Below are 13,011 nucleotides of genomic sequence, written 5' to 3'. Positions count from 1 at the left end.
TAAGGGTATGGATAGTGATGCTCCTTGAGAGGACCTTAGAGCAGTTGATAGACCTGTAACAGGGCTAACTTATTCTTTAGGTACTCTGGTCCACTTTGTCTGAGGACCTTGAAAATCAAAGATAAGAGTTTTTAATTTGGCCCTTTAGGGTACTGGTAGCCAGTGCAGGGTTTGCAGAAAAGGTGTGATGTGGTTGTGCTACTTGCAGCCTTCCATCAGTCGTGCTACAGCATTTTGAATTAGTGGGACCTGGTGCAATCTCTTTTTGGTTTCTTCAATGCACAGGGCATTGCAGTAGTCCAGTCACAATGTCATCATGAAATTCTACAAAAAATATGCATGAAATAGGTTTGCTTACAATGACTCTTCTCTATATGTAAATCTATCTCATGCATATCCTGACTGCCCACTGAACTAACATATAGTAACATAGTAGATGACGGCAGAAAAAGACCTGCACGATCCATCCAGTCTGCCCAACAAGATAACTCATATGTGCTACTTTTTGTGTATACCCTACTTTGATTTGTACCTGTGCTCTTCAGGGCACAGACCGTATAAGTCTGCCCAGCACTATCCCCACCTCCCAACCACCAGCCCCGCCTCCCAACCACTGGCTCTGGCACAGACCGTATAAGTCTGCCCAGCTCTATCCTCGCCTCCCAACCACCAGCCCCGCCTCCCAACCACCGGCTCTGGCACAGACCGTACAAGTCTGCCCAGCACTATCCCCGCCTCCCAACCACCAGTCCCGCCTCCCACCACCGGCTCTGGCACAGACCGTATAAGTCTTCCCAGCACTATCCCCGCCTCCCGATCTTGACTAAGCTCCTGAGGATCCATTCCTTCGGCACATATTGCAATACAGGTACCCCCCACTCCCACCCTCTACAGCCTCCATCCCATTTACAGAAGTACACCTCCTTTCTCCTCTCCTTCTGTCTTTCTACTGCGTGTCTCTTTGATCCTGTCCTCTCACCTCACCTCTACTCACATTCTCCAGGCAATCTTTGGCAGTGACTGTCAGAGACTGGGAAGAAGGTACCCATAGTACATTTAAAAAAAATCTTCCATTCACGGGCTGGGGTGGTGTTATAAGAAGATCAGTTTGAATTATAAGATAAAAAGGCAAGAGAATCATACCTTGTGCTGACTTTCCAACATAATATAGAACCTGCAAACCCAAGTGAGAAAAGAAAAATTAGTGACAGGTGAGTGCTGACCCCAGTCAAGAGCCAGAACCTATCAGTCCATGAAATGAATCTTTTCTTTCCGTAACTGAATTACACTGGTTGGGAACTGAGTTTGGACCGTAGTACAGGGAACTGAGTGGAGGAGAGGAAGGTGACCAGCAGGGTGCCAGGGGATCAGTCATGGGCTCAGTTCTGTTCCGTGCTTTCATAAACAGTATTACAGAGGGGTCTGTACTTCCCGAGCCTGTACGTCTAGCCCCGTCTTGGCCATTTTCAATCCAGGCTAAAAGCCCACCTCTTTAATGCTGCTTTTGACGCCTAACCACTACTCACTTGCCCTGTACCCTTGTTATCCACACCTCTTTAATTCCCATACCTCTTAGCTGTTCTGTCTGTTTGCCTGTCCTATTTAGATTGTGAGCTCTTTGAGCAGGGACTGTCTTTTCATGTTTGGTGTAAAGCACTGCGTATGCCTAGTAGCGCTATAGAAGTGATAAGTAGTAGTAGTAGTATGTCTGGGGGAATGGAACTCTGTTTGCAAAAGTCTGCAAAATAGTTTGAAGGTTTCTGCCAGAGAGTGGAAAATTAAAGGAAGAACTTTAAAAAAACTGGCGGAGTGGTCAAGAGCAATCTACTCCCTTCCTATTGCTCTCCGCTCTTCCTTCTCTGCCTGTGGGGACAGAAACCTGGGGAAACACAGTAGCACAGAAAAATGATAGCAGATAAAGACTATACATGGCCTGTCCAGTCTGCCCATCCAAGCCATCTACTGTCCCTATCACTCCCTTAGAGATCCTATGGACTTGTCCCAAGCGTTCTTGAATTTCTAATACGGCTTTATCAGCTGTGCTACTGTGCTAAACCAGGATCCTTTGCATTAAAAATGTTGCATTAGCTGCCTAATATGGGAGTTGGCCAGGTCTGGGACTGACAGGAGGCAGGAGGAGGTGCTCTATTCTAGTCTATTCCATTTTGAATCCTGACGCTGACATGGGCAGCAGTGGGGTGGGGTAGGGTGGGGGGAATCGCTTCCACCTAGGACCATTGATGCACCAATGCTGACCCTGGGTAAGTGTCAGGCTTCCTATGAAACCACTAGGTTAGTGAGCCCTTGGACCCCTGACGAGGAGCGGCAGCGGCGGCAGGAGAATCACCCAAAACACAAGACAAAGCAGACCTCTGACAGAAAACCGCTGGACTTCACCTGCACTTGACCGCCCTTCCCCAGGAGTTGAGCCCCTGGGTGCAGGCGGCCGGCAGGACTTACCAGACAGGGCAGGAACAGGATACCAACAAGGAGACAAGCGAGTCCTGGGCAGGCAGCAGACAGTAGAATAACCAGGAGATAAGCAGGGCAAAGCTGAAACCGGAAAATAGCACAGACGCACTGCAACAACTCTCGCCAAGGCAAACTAGAAAGCATCCAGGTGGTTAATGAAGGCAAAGTACAAGGGAGGTCACCAGGTACGGGTACTGCTTAGTTCCAAAAACTCCCAAGACAGTCCAGAGGACTGGAAGATCCGGACCAGACTGGAATACCTTCTGGAACATGGGAAACAGCCAGCAGTCAATCCATAGCAACCACCAGATCTAGCCACCAGGTGGCGAGATGAATGAGAGCATGAAACATGGGCCAAATCGTAACAGTAAGTTCCAGGAGGGGTTGGGCTGGGGGGAGGGTAGGCCTCAGGAGAGAGGAAGAGCTTTATGTCAGGGGTGGGGCTGTTGAAGGGAGTTGAGTTTGGATCAGGATGGGATTGGTTGGATCAGGGCGTTGGGTGCTCATCGGGGGAGGGTTGGGTGGAATGAGTTGGGCTGGGAGATTCCAGCTCTGATCGGTAGGTTAGCTCCACCACGTGATCTCTGACAGTGTGTTGAACTACTGGACTGCTGATAACACAGCTGCGTTTACCGCCTTCTCTTGAGTTGGCTGTAGGTTCAGCTGTGCTATCGGCAGTTGTGACAGGTAGTGTGCGATACGATACCAATCAAGAATTGAATTTAACTAGCTTGTGTAGTTTTAAAATCTTTATATGGTTCAAATCCTGTAGATCTTATATGACTTCTTAATATTTTGAGTAATCATCCTAATTCCCGATGTCTTTTGATGCTCTGTTTAGGTTATCCTTCAATAAAAAATAATTGTTTGAGATCAATGTTAGAACAACCATTTTCTTAACAAGGTGCGATAGTGTGGAACTGTCTTCCTAATGTTAGACAACTTACTTCTTACTTTTCTTTCTAAAAGGCCTTAAAATGTATCTGTTCTGAGTAGTAGATGAAAATGATAAAGGGGATGGGACGACTTCCCTATGAGGAAAGGCTAAAGCGGCTGGGGCTCTTCAGCTTGGAGAAAAGACGGCTGAGGGGAGATATGATAGAGCTCTATAAAATAATGAGTGGAGTGGAGCAGGTAGATGTGAATTGCTTGTTTAATTTTTAAGTACAGGGCAAATTATTGCATGCGTCCACAGGGAAGGTATCTCACCTGTAGTAAGACTAGTTGTAATCATAGCCATTGCTATAGGGAGCAGGACATGATGAGGCAGGAGAATCCAAGAGGATAGGGCAGGGTCTAAGGCTCAAGTAGCTTCGTAAAATAAGGAAACAGGTTTTGAAAATGTTGTTAGGGCAGGTAAGTGGAGGAGTGGCCTAGTGGTTAGGGTGGTGGACTTTGGTCCTGGGGAACTGAGTTGGATTCCCACTTCAGGCACAGGCAGCTCCTTGTGACTCTGGGCAAGTCACTTAACCCTCCATTGCCCATGTAAGCCGCATTGAGCCTGCCATGAGTGGGAAAGCGCAGGGTACAAATGTAAGAAAGTAAAATAGATACTAATGGAGATTCTACATGGAATGTTGCTACTATGGAGGTTCTACATGGAATGTTGTTATTCCACTAGCAACATTCCATGTAGAAGGCTGCGCAGGCTTCTGTTTCTGTGAGTCTGACGTGCAGGACGTCAGACTCACAGAAGCAGAAGCCTGCGCGGCCACATTGGTGATCTGCAAGGGCCGACTTCTACATGGAATGTTGGAATAGCAACATTCCATGTAGAATCTCAAATAGTAGCAACAGTGGAGGAGTGGCCTAGTGGTTAGGGTGGTGGACTTTGGTCCTGGGGAACTGAGTTGGATTCCCACTTCAGGCACAGGCAGCTCCTTGTGACTCTGGGCAAGTCACTTAACCCTCCATTGCCCCATGTAAGCCGCATTGAGCCTGCCATGAGTGGGAAAGCGCGGGGTACAAATGTAACAAAAAAAAAAAAAATTAAAACAGGACCAGTGATGTGTTGCAAAGAACAACTCATTAAAAAAACTCCAGACCGCCCAAAATACAGCAGCCAGGCTGATAATAAGCAGAACACGCTTTCGAAAGTGCCAAAGCTCTTTGAGAAAGTTACACTGGCTCCCCAATCAAAGATCAAGATCAGAAGGAGGGCAGTGGATTTGAACCCTGCTTCTCTACACCCTCCTGCATTTCAGGCCAGTCCTGGGTTTTAAACCCCCCCCCCCCCCCCCAATGCAGTGTGGTATTTTAAATCTCTGATTCTACCCCTTAAAATGTGAGCTGCAAGTCCCATAATGCATCAAGATGAGGTTGTCAGAGAATTAGGACTGGCCTAAACGGTCTCTATTGGAACTGGGTAAATTGGCCGCGATCAGGACAATATACAAGAGCACCAGATTACCTGTCCTATTAACATCTTGTACCCTGTGATTTTAATGTGTTATTAGCTTTTATTGATCAACACAGAAATGACAAATAGCAAAAAAAAAAAAAATCAATTGCACAGGACAGCAATAACCAATGAATACAGCATCAACCACACATCATCCAAAACAAAGAGAGCAGATTAAACAATACCTAACTCCCCCCACCACCATGATCCCTCCCACCTACCTCTATAGTCACAATACCCCCAGTGGTAGAAGTGCCAAACACCTCCAGTGCTCAAGTCCTTATGGGACATTGGTGAAGAGCACAACCTTGGCAGGTTGGTGTGTGTCCTTCCAACGGCCAATCAAAAGCAAATAAGAATAAAACCCACCCACAGCATTTTCCCCCAGAACAATTCCCTGGAACAATGTTACGATATGTTATGTTATAACACTTCTTATAGTCCGCCATATTCCTTATCAGTTCAAGGCGGGCTACAGAGCTAAGAGAGCCAGATCCACTTTTTCTGGGAATTAAATATCAAATGCAAACAATTAAAAAAAACATAGTTCCATAGTTTGAGTGAAATATAAAAAACGATCAACTCATGCAATTTTCTTTAAATTAGTCCCCTTCTTTTCTATGTTACCATGTATGTATGCACCTTAACGCAACACCACTTGTATTCTGTTACCCGGAAATGGCAGCCGCCATTACGGCAAATGTAAGCCACATTGAGCCTGCAAATTGGTGGGGAAATGGGGAATACAAATGCTACAAAATAAATAAAAATAAAATAAATAAACTCTTCTTACTCTTTTACCCGTCTTTGCTTATACCCTACGCCAGTGGTTCCCAAACCCAATCCTGGAGGCACCCCAGCCAGTCAGGTTTTCAGGATATCCACAATGAACATTCATGAGAGAGATTTGCATATACTGCCTCCACTGCATGCAAATCTGTCTCATGAATATTCATTAGCATGTTGGGTCCTGGTCGTATGGTGGAATACTATAAGAACAGGAGAGATTGAAACTCTAATACAAATGTAACCACATTTTCAAAAAATATATATATCTGGAACACATGATACTGCTAATGGTGAAAATGGACAGTTTTGGATGTTGCTGACTGACATCATCAATGGTTGTTCAAGATTTATCACTAACGTTACAATGGTTTGTTGAAAAAAAGGACAGAACTATTTTACAAGTTGGCGATTCAATGAGTCTGATTTGAAGCAAGGCTGAATCTTGTGGGAGACTCTGGAGCAGGGGCGTAGCCAGACACCCAATTTTGGGTGGGCCTGGGCCCAAGATGGGTGGGCAGAAGAACCTCGCCCCCTCCCACAGGTGATTTGGTCTCTCCTTCTCTCGCCTGCATGTCATATGGTCTCTCAAACATCCCCCCTTTCCCGTATACCTTTTAAATAGCAGATTTTCACCAGCAGCGAGCAGCAACTAATACACACTGCTCATGTTGGCCCCACACCCTTCCCTTTGATGCAGCTTCCTGTTTCCACCTAGGCAGAAATGCATCAGAGGGAAGGCTGTGGGGCCGGTGCGAGCAGTATGTATGTCACTGCTCACTGCAGGGCGAAGATCTGCTACTTACAAGGTATGCAGGAGGGGCACTTGTTGGGAGTTTTCGGCTGGTGGGGCTTGGGGATCCCTGCCAGCCACATCACAGGTATGCTGCTACTGGGTGGGCCTGAACCCAAAGTGGGTGGGACTGGGCCCACCCAAGCCCACCCTTGGCTACGCCACTGCTCTGGAGCAGTGGATTAACACATGACTAAAGAGCTATGATCACACACTGATGTAAAAGATTGCCAGATATATGCTATTTGAATGTGTATTGAAAGAGTATTGTGGAGAATTGTTTGGTTTTAAATGTATTGGTGTATGGATTAGTTAATAACTATGGGTTAAGGGAATGGATTTTATTTTAGGAAAATTGTATTGATCTATTAATAAAGAAATATATTTTAAAATGTTAAACAGTTACTAGTGAGTAATTTATGAATATTCATTCGGGATATCCTGACAACCTGACTGGCTGGGGTGCCTCCAGGACCAGGTGTGGGAACCACTGTCCTACGCAAGCTATTAAAATGTTTTATTGGGCATTGTGTTGACATTGTTATTTGACTATTTTACTGCTTTAATTGTCTGTTGCTCGTGTTTGATCTATTCTTACTGGACAGAGTGAATTCCTTCAAGAAGGCAGTACATAAATACTAATAAATAAATACAAATCAATAACTTCATCTGTTGAAGATCCATCTATGTGTGTGTTCCAGAACGGCTCCCATGTTTTTCAAAAAGAAGACCATGGAGCTCAACTGGAATCCGAAACCTGTAACCTTCTAGCGAAAGAGATGTGTTAACTGAGCCCAGTCCCCACCATTGGCTCAACAGGGGTCTCTCCTGGGAAGACCAATTTAGCAAAACACATTCACAGACCAATAACAAAGCCTTATGAAAAAAAAACCAGGATATCCCTCTAGAGACCTTGTGCATATCATTCCAGCAGGTCATGTAACAGGCTCAGTGTCACTGTTACCTTAAGCTGAGATGCCCAAGAAAAATGCTGCTATTATGTATTTTTTTTATAAAATATAAATCACATTTCAGGGAACTGGAGAAGAAAGCTGCAAGACTGTAAAGTTCCTGCTCTTGATTCTTAGGGGATGGGATTTGACAGACCAACGTTCTGTGGTTATAGTCAAAAGTACTTTATATTATATATATACTAGTGGAACACAGCCCGTTTCCTCAACAATGAAACGGGCCCTAGGAAGGCTCTCTTGTAAGTGATTTTTTGTCTCTCACCCTGCCCTCCCCTCAATGACCAGCGATTCTTCCCTTCCCTTCCCTCCCCTCCCCTCCATGTCCAGCGATTCTCCTCTTCCCTGCCCTCCCATCCATGTCCCACGATTCTCTTCTCTCCTATCTTCTCCTCCCATCCCATCCATGTCCATCGATTCTGCTCTGCTCTGCCCTGCCCTCCTCTCGATGTGCCGCGATTCTCTCTTCCTTTGTACCTCATCATTTTCTGGCTGGCCTGGCTGGCTTACCTTCCGTTGGTAACATCCTGACGTCAGTTCGCCTCCAGTATTCCCTTCCCTCTCACTGTCCCGCCCTCTGACGTCATTACGTTTTGATGCAAGGGCGGGGCAGTGAGGGGGAATGGAACGCTGGAGGCTGGCTGACGTCATGAGATGTTACAAACCCAGGCAGCCAAACAGCGATGGAACGTTGGAGGTGCAAATTATTACATAGGATATACATTATATTATATTGTCACAAGGAGCTGCAGTGGGAATTGAAACAAGTTCCCCAGGATCAAACTCTGCTGCACTAACCACTAGGCTACTACTAGCAACATTCCAGGTAGAATCTTAAAAAGGGAAAGGGAAATGAGACTTGATATACCACCTTTCTGTGGTTTTTGCAACTACATTCAAAGCAGTTTACATAGTATATACAGGTACAAAACCCCAACCTTGGCTGACTTCTAATATCCGCTACCTACGTTCTTGTACCCGCTCCGCCGAACGCCTCTGGCGGAAATCTCGGGCCCTTGCTGATTTCTTACACTTTAAGTTCATGCTGACCTCCTTCCAATCTGCTCTTTTACGTGCCAAACAGGATTATTATATCCAACTGACCAACTCTCTTGGCTCTAACCCTCGACTTCTCTTCACCACATTGAACTCTCTCCTCAAGGTGCCCCTCCCCCAACTCCCCCTTCATTATCTCCTCAGACCCTTGCTGAATTCTTTCACAACAAGGTTCAAAAGATAAACCTTGAATTCTCTACCTCGTCACCTCTCCCTCCACTAGTCCATTCTCCTCTCTCTCCTTCCCCTTCCCCTCATTCCTTTTCCTCCTTTCCTGAAGTTACTATAGAGGAAACTACACTTCTCCTTTCTTCCTCAAAATGTACCACCTGTTCCTCTGATCCCATTCCCACCCACCTTCTTAATGCCATCTCTCCTGCTCTTATTCCTTTTATCTGTCACATTCTCAACCTCTCACTTTCCACTGCGACTGTCCCTGCTGCCTTTAAACATGCTGTGGTCACACCTCTCCTTAAGAAGCCTTCACTCGACCCTACTTGTCCCTCTAATTACCGACCCATCTCCCTCCTTCCTTTTCTCTCCAATTACTTGAGCGTGCTGTTCACCGCCGCTGCCTTGATTTTCTTTCCTCACATGCTATTCTTGACCCATTACAATCTGGTTTTCGCCCTCTCCACTCAACCGAAACTGCGCTTACTAAAGTCTCCAATGACCTATTACTGGCTAAATCCAGAGGTCACTATTCCATCCTCATTCTTCTTGATCTTTCCGCTGCTTTTGACACTGTCGATCACAGCATACTTCTCGATACCCTGTCCTCACTTGGATTCCAGGGCTCTGTCCTTTCCTGGTTCTCTTCCTACCTCTCCCTCCGCACCTTTAGTGTTCACTCTGGTGGATCCTCTTCTACTTCTATCCCTCTGCCTGTCGGCGTAACTCAGGGTTCTGTTCTTGGTCCCCTCCTCTTTTCTATCTACACTTCTTCCCTTGGTTCATTAATCTCATCCCATGGCTTTTCCTACCATCTCTATGCTGATGACTCCCAAATCTACCTTTCTACCCCTGATATCTCACCTTGAATCCAAACCAAAGTTTCAGTGTACTTGTCTGACATTGCTGTCTGGATGTCTCAACGCCACCTGAAATTAAATATGATCAAAACCGAGCTTCTCACTTTCCCCCCAAACCCACCTCCCCGCTCCCCCCATTTTCTATTTCTGTTGATGGCTCTCTCATTCTCCCTGTCTCCTCAGCTCGAAACCTTGGGGTCATCTTTGACTCTTCTCTCTCCTTCTCTGCTCATATCCAGCAGATTGCCAAGACCTGTCGGTTCTTTCTTTACAACATCCGTAAAATCTGCCCCTTTCTTTCCGAGCACTCTACCAAAACCCTCATCCACACCCTTGTCACCTCTCGTTTAGACTACTGCAATCTGCTTCTAGCTGGCCTCCCACTTAGTCACCTCTCCCCTCTCCAGTGGGTTCAAAACTCTGCTGCCCGTCTCGTCTTCCGCCAGGGTCGCTTTACTCATACTACCCCTCTCCTCAAGTCCCTTCACTGGCTCCCTATCCGTTTTCGCATCCTGTTCAAACTTCTTCTACTAACCTATAAATGTACTCACTCTGCTGCTCCCCAGTATCTCTCCACACTCGTCCTTCCCTATACCCCTTCCCGTGCACTCCGCTCCATGGATAAATCCTTCTTATCTGTTCCCTTCTCCACTACTGCCAACTCCAGACTTCGCGCCTTCTGTCTCGCTGCACCTGGAATAAACTTCCTGAGCCCCTACGTCTTGCCCCATCCTTGGCCACCTTTAAATCTAGACTGAAAGCCCACCTCTTTAACATTGCTTTTGACTCGTAACCACTTGTAACCACTCGCCTCCACCTACCCTCCTCTCTTCCTTCCCGTTCACATTAATTGATTTGACTTGCTTACTTTATTTATTTTTTGTCTATTAGATTGTAAGCTCTTTGAGCAGGGACTGTCTTTCTTCTATGCTTGTGCAGCGCTGCGTACGCCTTGTAGCGCTATAGAAATGCTAAATAGTAGTAGTAGTAGTAGTACTTATTTTGTACCTGGGGCAATGGAGGGTTAAGTGACTTGCTCAGAGTCACAAGGAGCTGCAGTGGGAATTGAACCCAGTTCCCCAGGATCAAACTCTGCTGCACTAACCACTAGGCTACTCCTCCTCCACTAGCAACATTCCATCTAGAATCTCAAATATGGAAAGGGAATGGGACTTGATATATGTCCTTTCTGTAGGGTTTACATAGTACATACAGGTACTTATTTGTACTGGGGCAATGGAGGGTTAATTGACTTGCCTAGAGGGGAATTGAACCCACTTTCCCAGGATCAAAGTCTACTGCACTAACCACTCCTCCACTCCTTAGTCTTTGGGATTCTGGAATCTTGCTATTCTTTGGGGTTCTACATGGAATGTTCCTAACTCTTTGAGATTGTGAATGGAACCTTGTTAATGGGACTTGATATACCGCCTTTCTGAGGTTTTTTGCAACCTACATTCGAAGCGGTTTACATATATTCAGGTTCTTATTTTGACCCAGGGGCAATGGATGGTTAAGTCACAAGGAGCTGCAGTGGGAATTGAACACAGTTCCCCTGGCTTTTAGGGCACTGTATTAACCATTAGGCTGGTCCTCCTTCTTGCAATCTCTTGTAGGTTTCTGCTTTATGTTATTGGACAGATGACAGGTTCATCCTATCCCCTCTTTGGTCCTATTACCTTTGCGTTTCTTGTATATAAGGATAGCAACTGCTGTTCCCAGACACAGCAGAATCAGTAGCACCAGCAGCACCAGCAGCAGCAGAAGAAACCCTGGTTCCTTGTCCCTGGGCTTCTCTCCAACATTCAGGCTCTTCTCATCACGCCCAAACTCATTCTGGGCTCTGCAGGTGTACGTCCCATTCTGACTCACAGAGAGATTGGACAGGATTAGGTTCTGTTCAGCGAGTTCTGTCTCTACTGACGTTGGCATCTCCTCATTCTCTGGCCTGTCCCAAGTGATGTTGGGGAGCGGGAGTCCTTCAACCACACACTCTAGCGAGCGCCCCACAGAGACGTTCCCCTGGAGCGTCAGATTCATTACCTTGGGTCGTGCTGTAGAAAGATGAAGAAAGGAATTATTGCATATACAGTGTCTGAACATTTACAGCAGTAGGGGCTGAAGATGACAGATAGAAAATGTATTTTACTTACAGGGAGGAAGGCTTTACTTGCATAGGAGACATCTCTCTTAGTTGTGGGGGAGGCATGAATCTCGAAGTGGGCATCGGTTTTAGTGTATTTGGAGAGTATAATCCTGAGGAGGGCACCTCTGCGAGATGGAGTGTGTGTGTGTGAATGGGGGGGGGGGGTCTGTCTTACTATATTGAGGGTATAATCTTCAATAGCATACCTCTGTGGATTGGTGTGTGTGAAAGGGGGGTTGTTATCAAGCTGTGTTAGGGCAGTAACCCACCTTATTCCCCCTTGTAGTGTGTTAAAGGACTCTAAGCCTGGTTGCAATGCCATAGCGCAGCAATAAATAGGTCATCCCTCATTAAAATGCAAATGAATGTAAAGCAGCTCACTACTATGCAAATACTGATCTGCGGCTTGCAAGGCAGACTGTAGCCAGTAAATTCCCTCAGCTAAGCTTCAAGAGCGTTGGGCCACCAAACTGCACCCTGATGCTTCTGAGCTACCTGTTAAAGGGGGCTGCTGCTTCTCCCAATGCAGCAGTGGCGGAAAAACAAACAAACAAAAAAAAGCAAACGCGGAGCCGCAGCACTGCCTTCAGGCATGCGCTGTCAGTTCTGCCGGTCCTCTGCCCCCGGAACTCAAAGTTGACCTCAGCGGAGGCAGAGGACCAGCAGAGCCAACAGCACATGCCTGAAGGCTGCTGTGGCCCCGCGTCCACGTTTGCTTTTTTTTTTCTTGTGTCGCGGTTGCTGCACAGAGCAGAGGCTGCATCGTGGAAGGAGACCATTGGGATGAAAAGTTGAAGCCAATGGTTGGTGGCCGTTTCTCCTTCAACAAAGTAAGCAAACGGTAACCTCTGAGCTACTTCATCCATGTTGTCATTCTTATATTGTTGGTAGCATTTTTTTTCTTTATCTCACTTATATTTTCAAACATTGCTGGCTTGTGCAGTATACGCCTAGTGGTTAGTGCCGTGGACTTTGATCCTGGGGAACTGAGTTCGATTCCCACTGCAGCTCCTTGTGACTCTGGGCAAGTCACTTAACCTTCCATTGCCCCAGGTACAAAATAAGTACCTGAATATATGTAAACCGCTTTGAATGTAGTTGCAAAAACCTCAGAAAGGCGGTATATCAAGTCCCATTTCCCTTTCCCTTATGACATCACAATATCAGAAGTGAGCCAAGTATTGGGCAATCAAGCTATTGTGACATCACTGATGAGGTTGGCTCTTATTGGTGGAATGAGTGGAGGAGTAGCCTAGTGGTTAGTGCAGTGGACTTTGATCCTGGGGAACTGAGTTCAATTCCCACTGCAGCTCCTTGTGACGCTGGGCAAGTCACTTAACCCTCCATTGCCCAGGTAC

General features: G+C 46.3%; 1 protein-coding gene across 4 annotated transcripts in view; it reads right to left on the bottom strand.

The window, feature by feature from the left end:
* Positions 1–13,011, bottom strand: part of LOC115461812 (sialic acid-binding Ig-like lectin 15) — a 79,370-nt gene that overhangs the window by 30,974 nt on the left and 35,385 nt on the right. For all 4 annotated transcript variants that reach the window (XM_030191856.1, XM_030191857.1, XM_030191859.1 and 1 more), the window contains exons 3-4: positions 11,187–11,561; positions 1,144–1,174 (exon numbers count right to left, since the gene is read on the bottom strand). In XM_030191856.1, the coding sequence (XP_030047716.1) occupies positions 1,144–1,174; positions 11,187–11,561 (406 nt within the window). The remainder of the gene's footprint in view (positions 1–1,143; positions 1,175–11,186; positions 11,562–13,011) is intronic.

Source organism: Microcaecilia unicolor, chromosome 2, assembly GCF_901765095.1.
Source record: "Microcaecilia unicolor chromosome 2, aMicUni1.1, whole genome shotgun sequence".
Classification (NCBI taxonomy): domain Eukaryota; kingdom Metazoa; phylum Chordata; class Amphibia; order Gymnophiona; family Siphonopidae; genus Microcaecilia; species Microcaecilia unicolor.
This window is presented reverse-complemented; position numbering and strand designations above follow the sequence as displayed.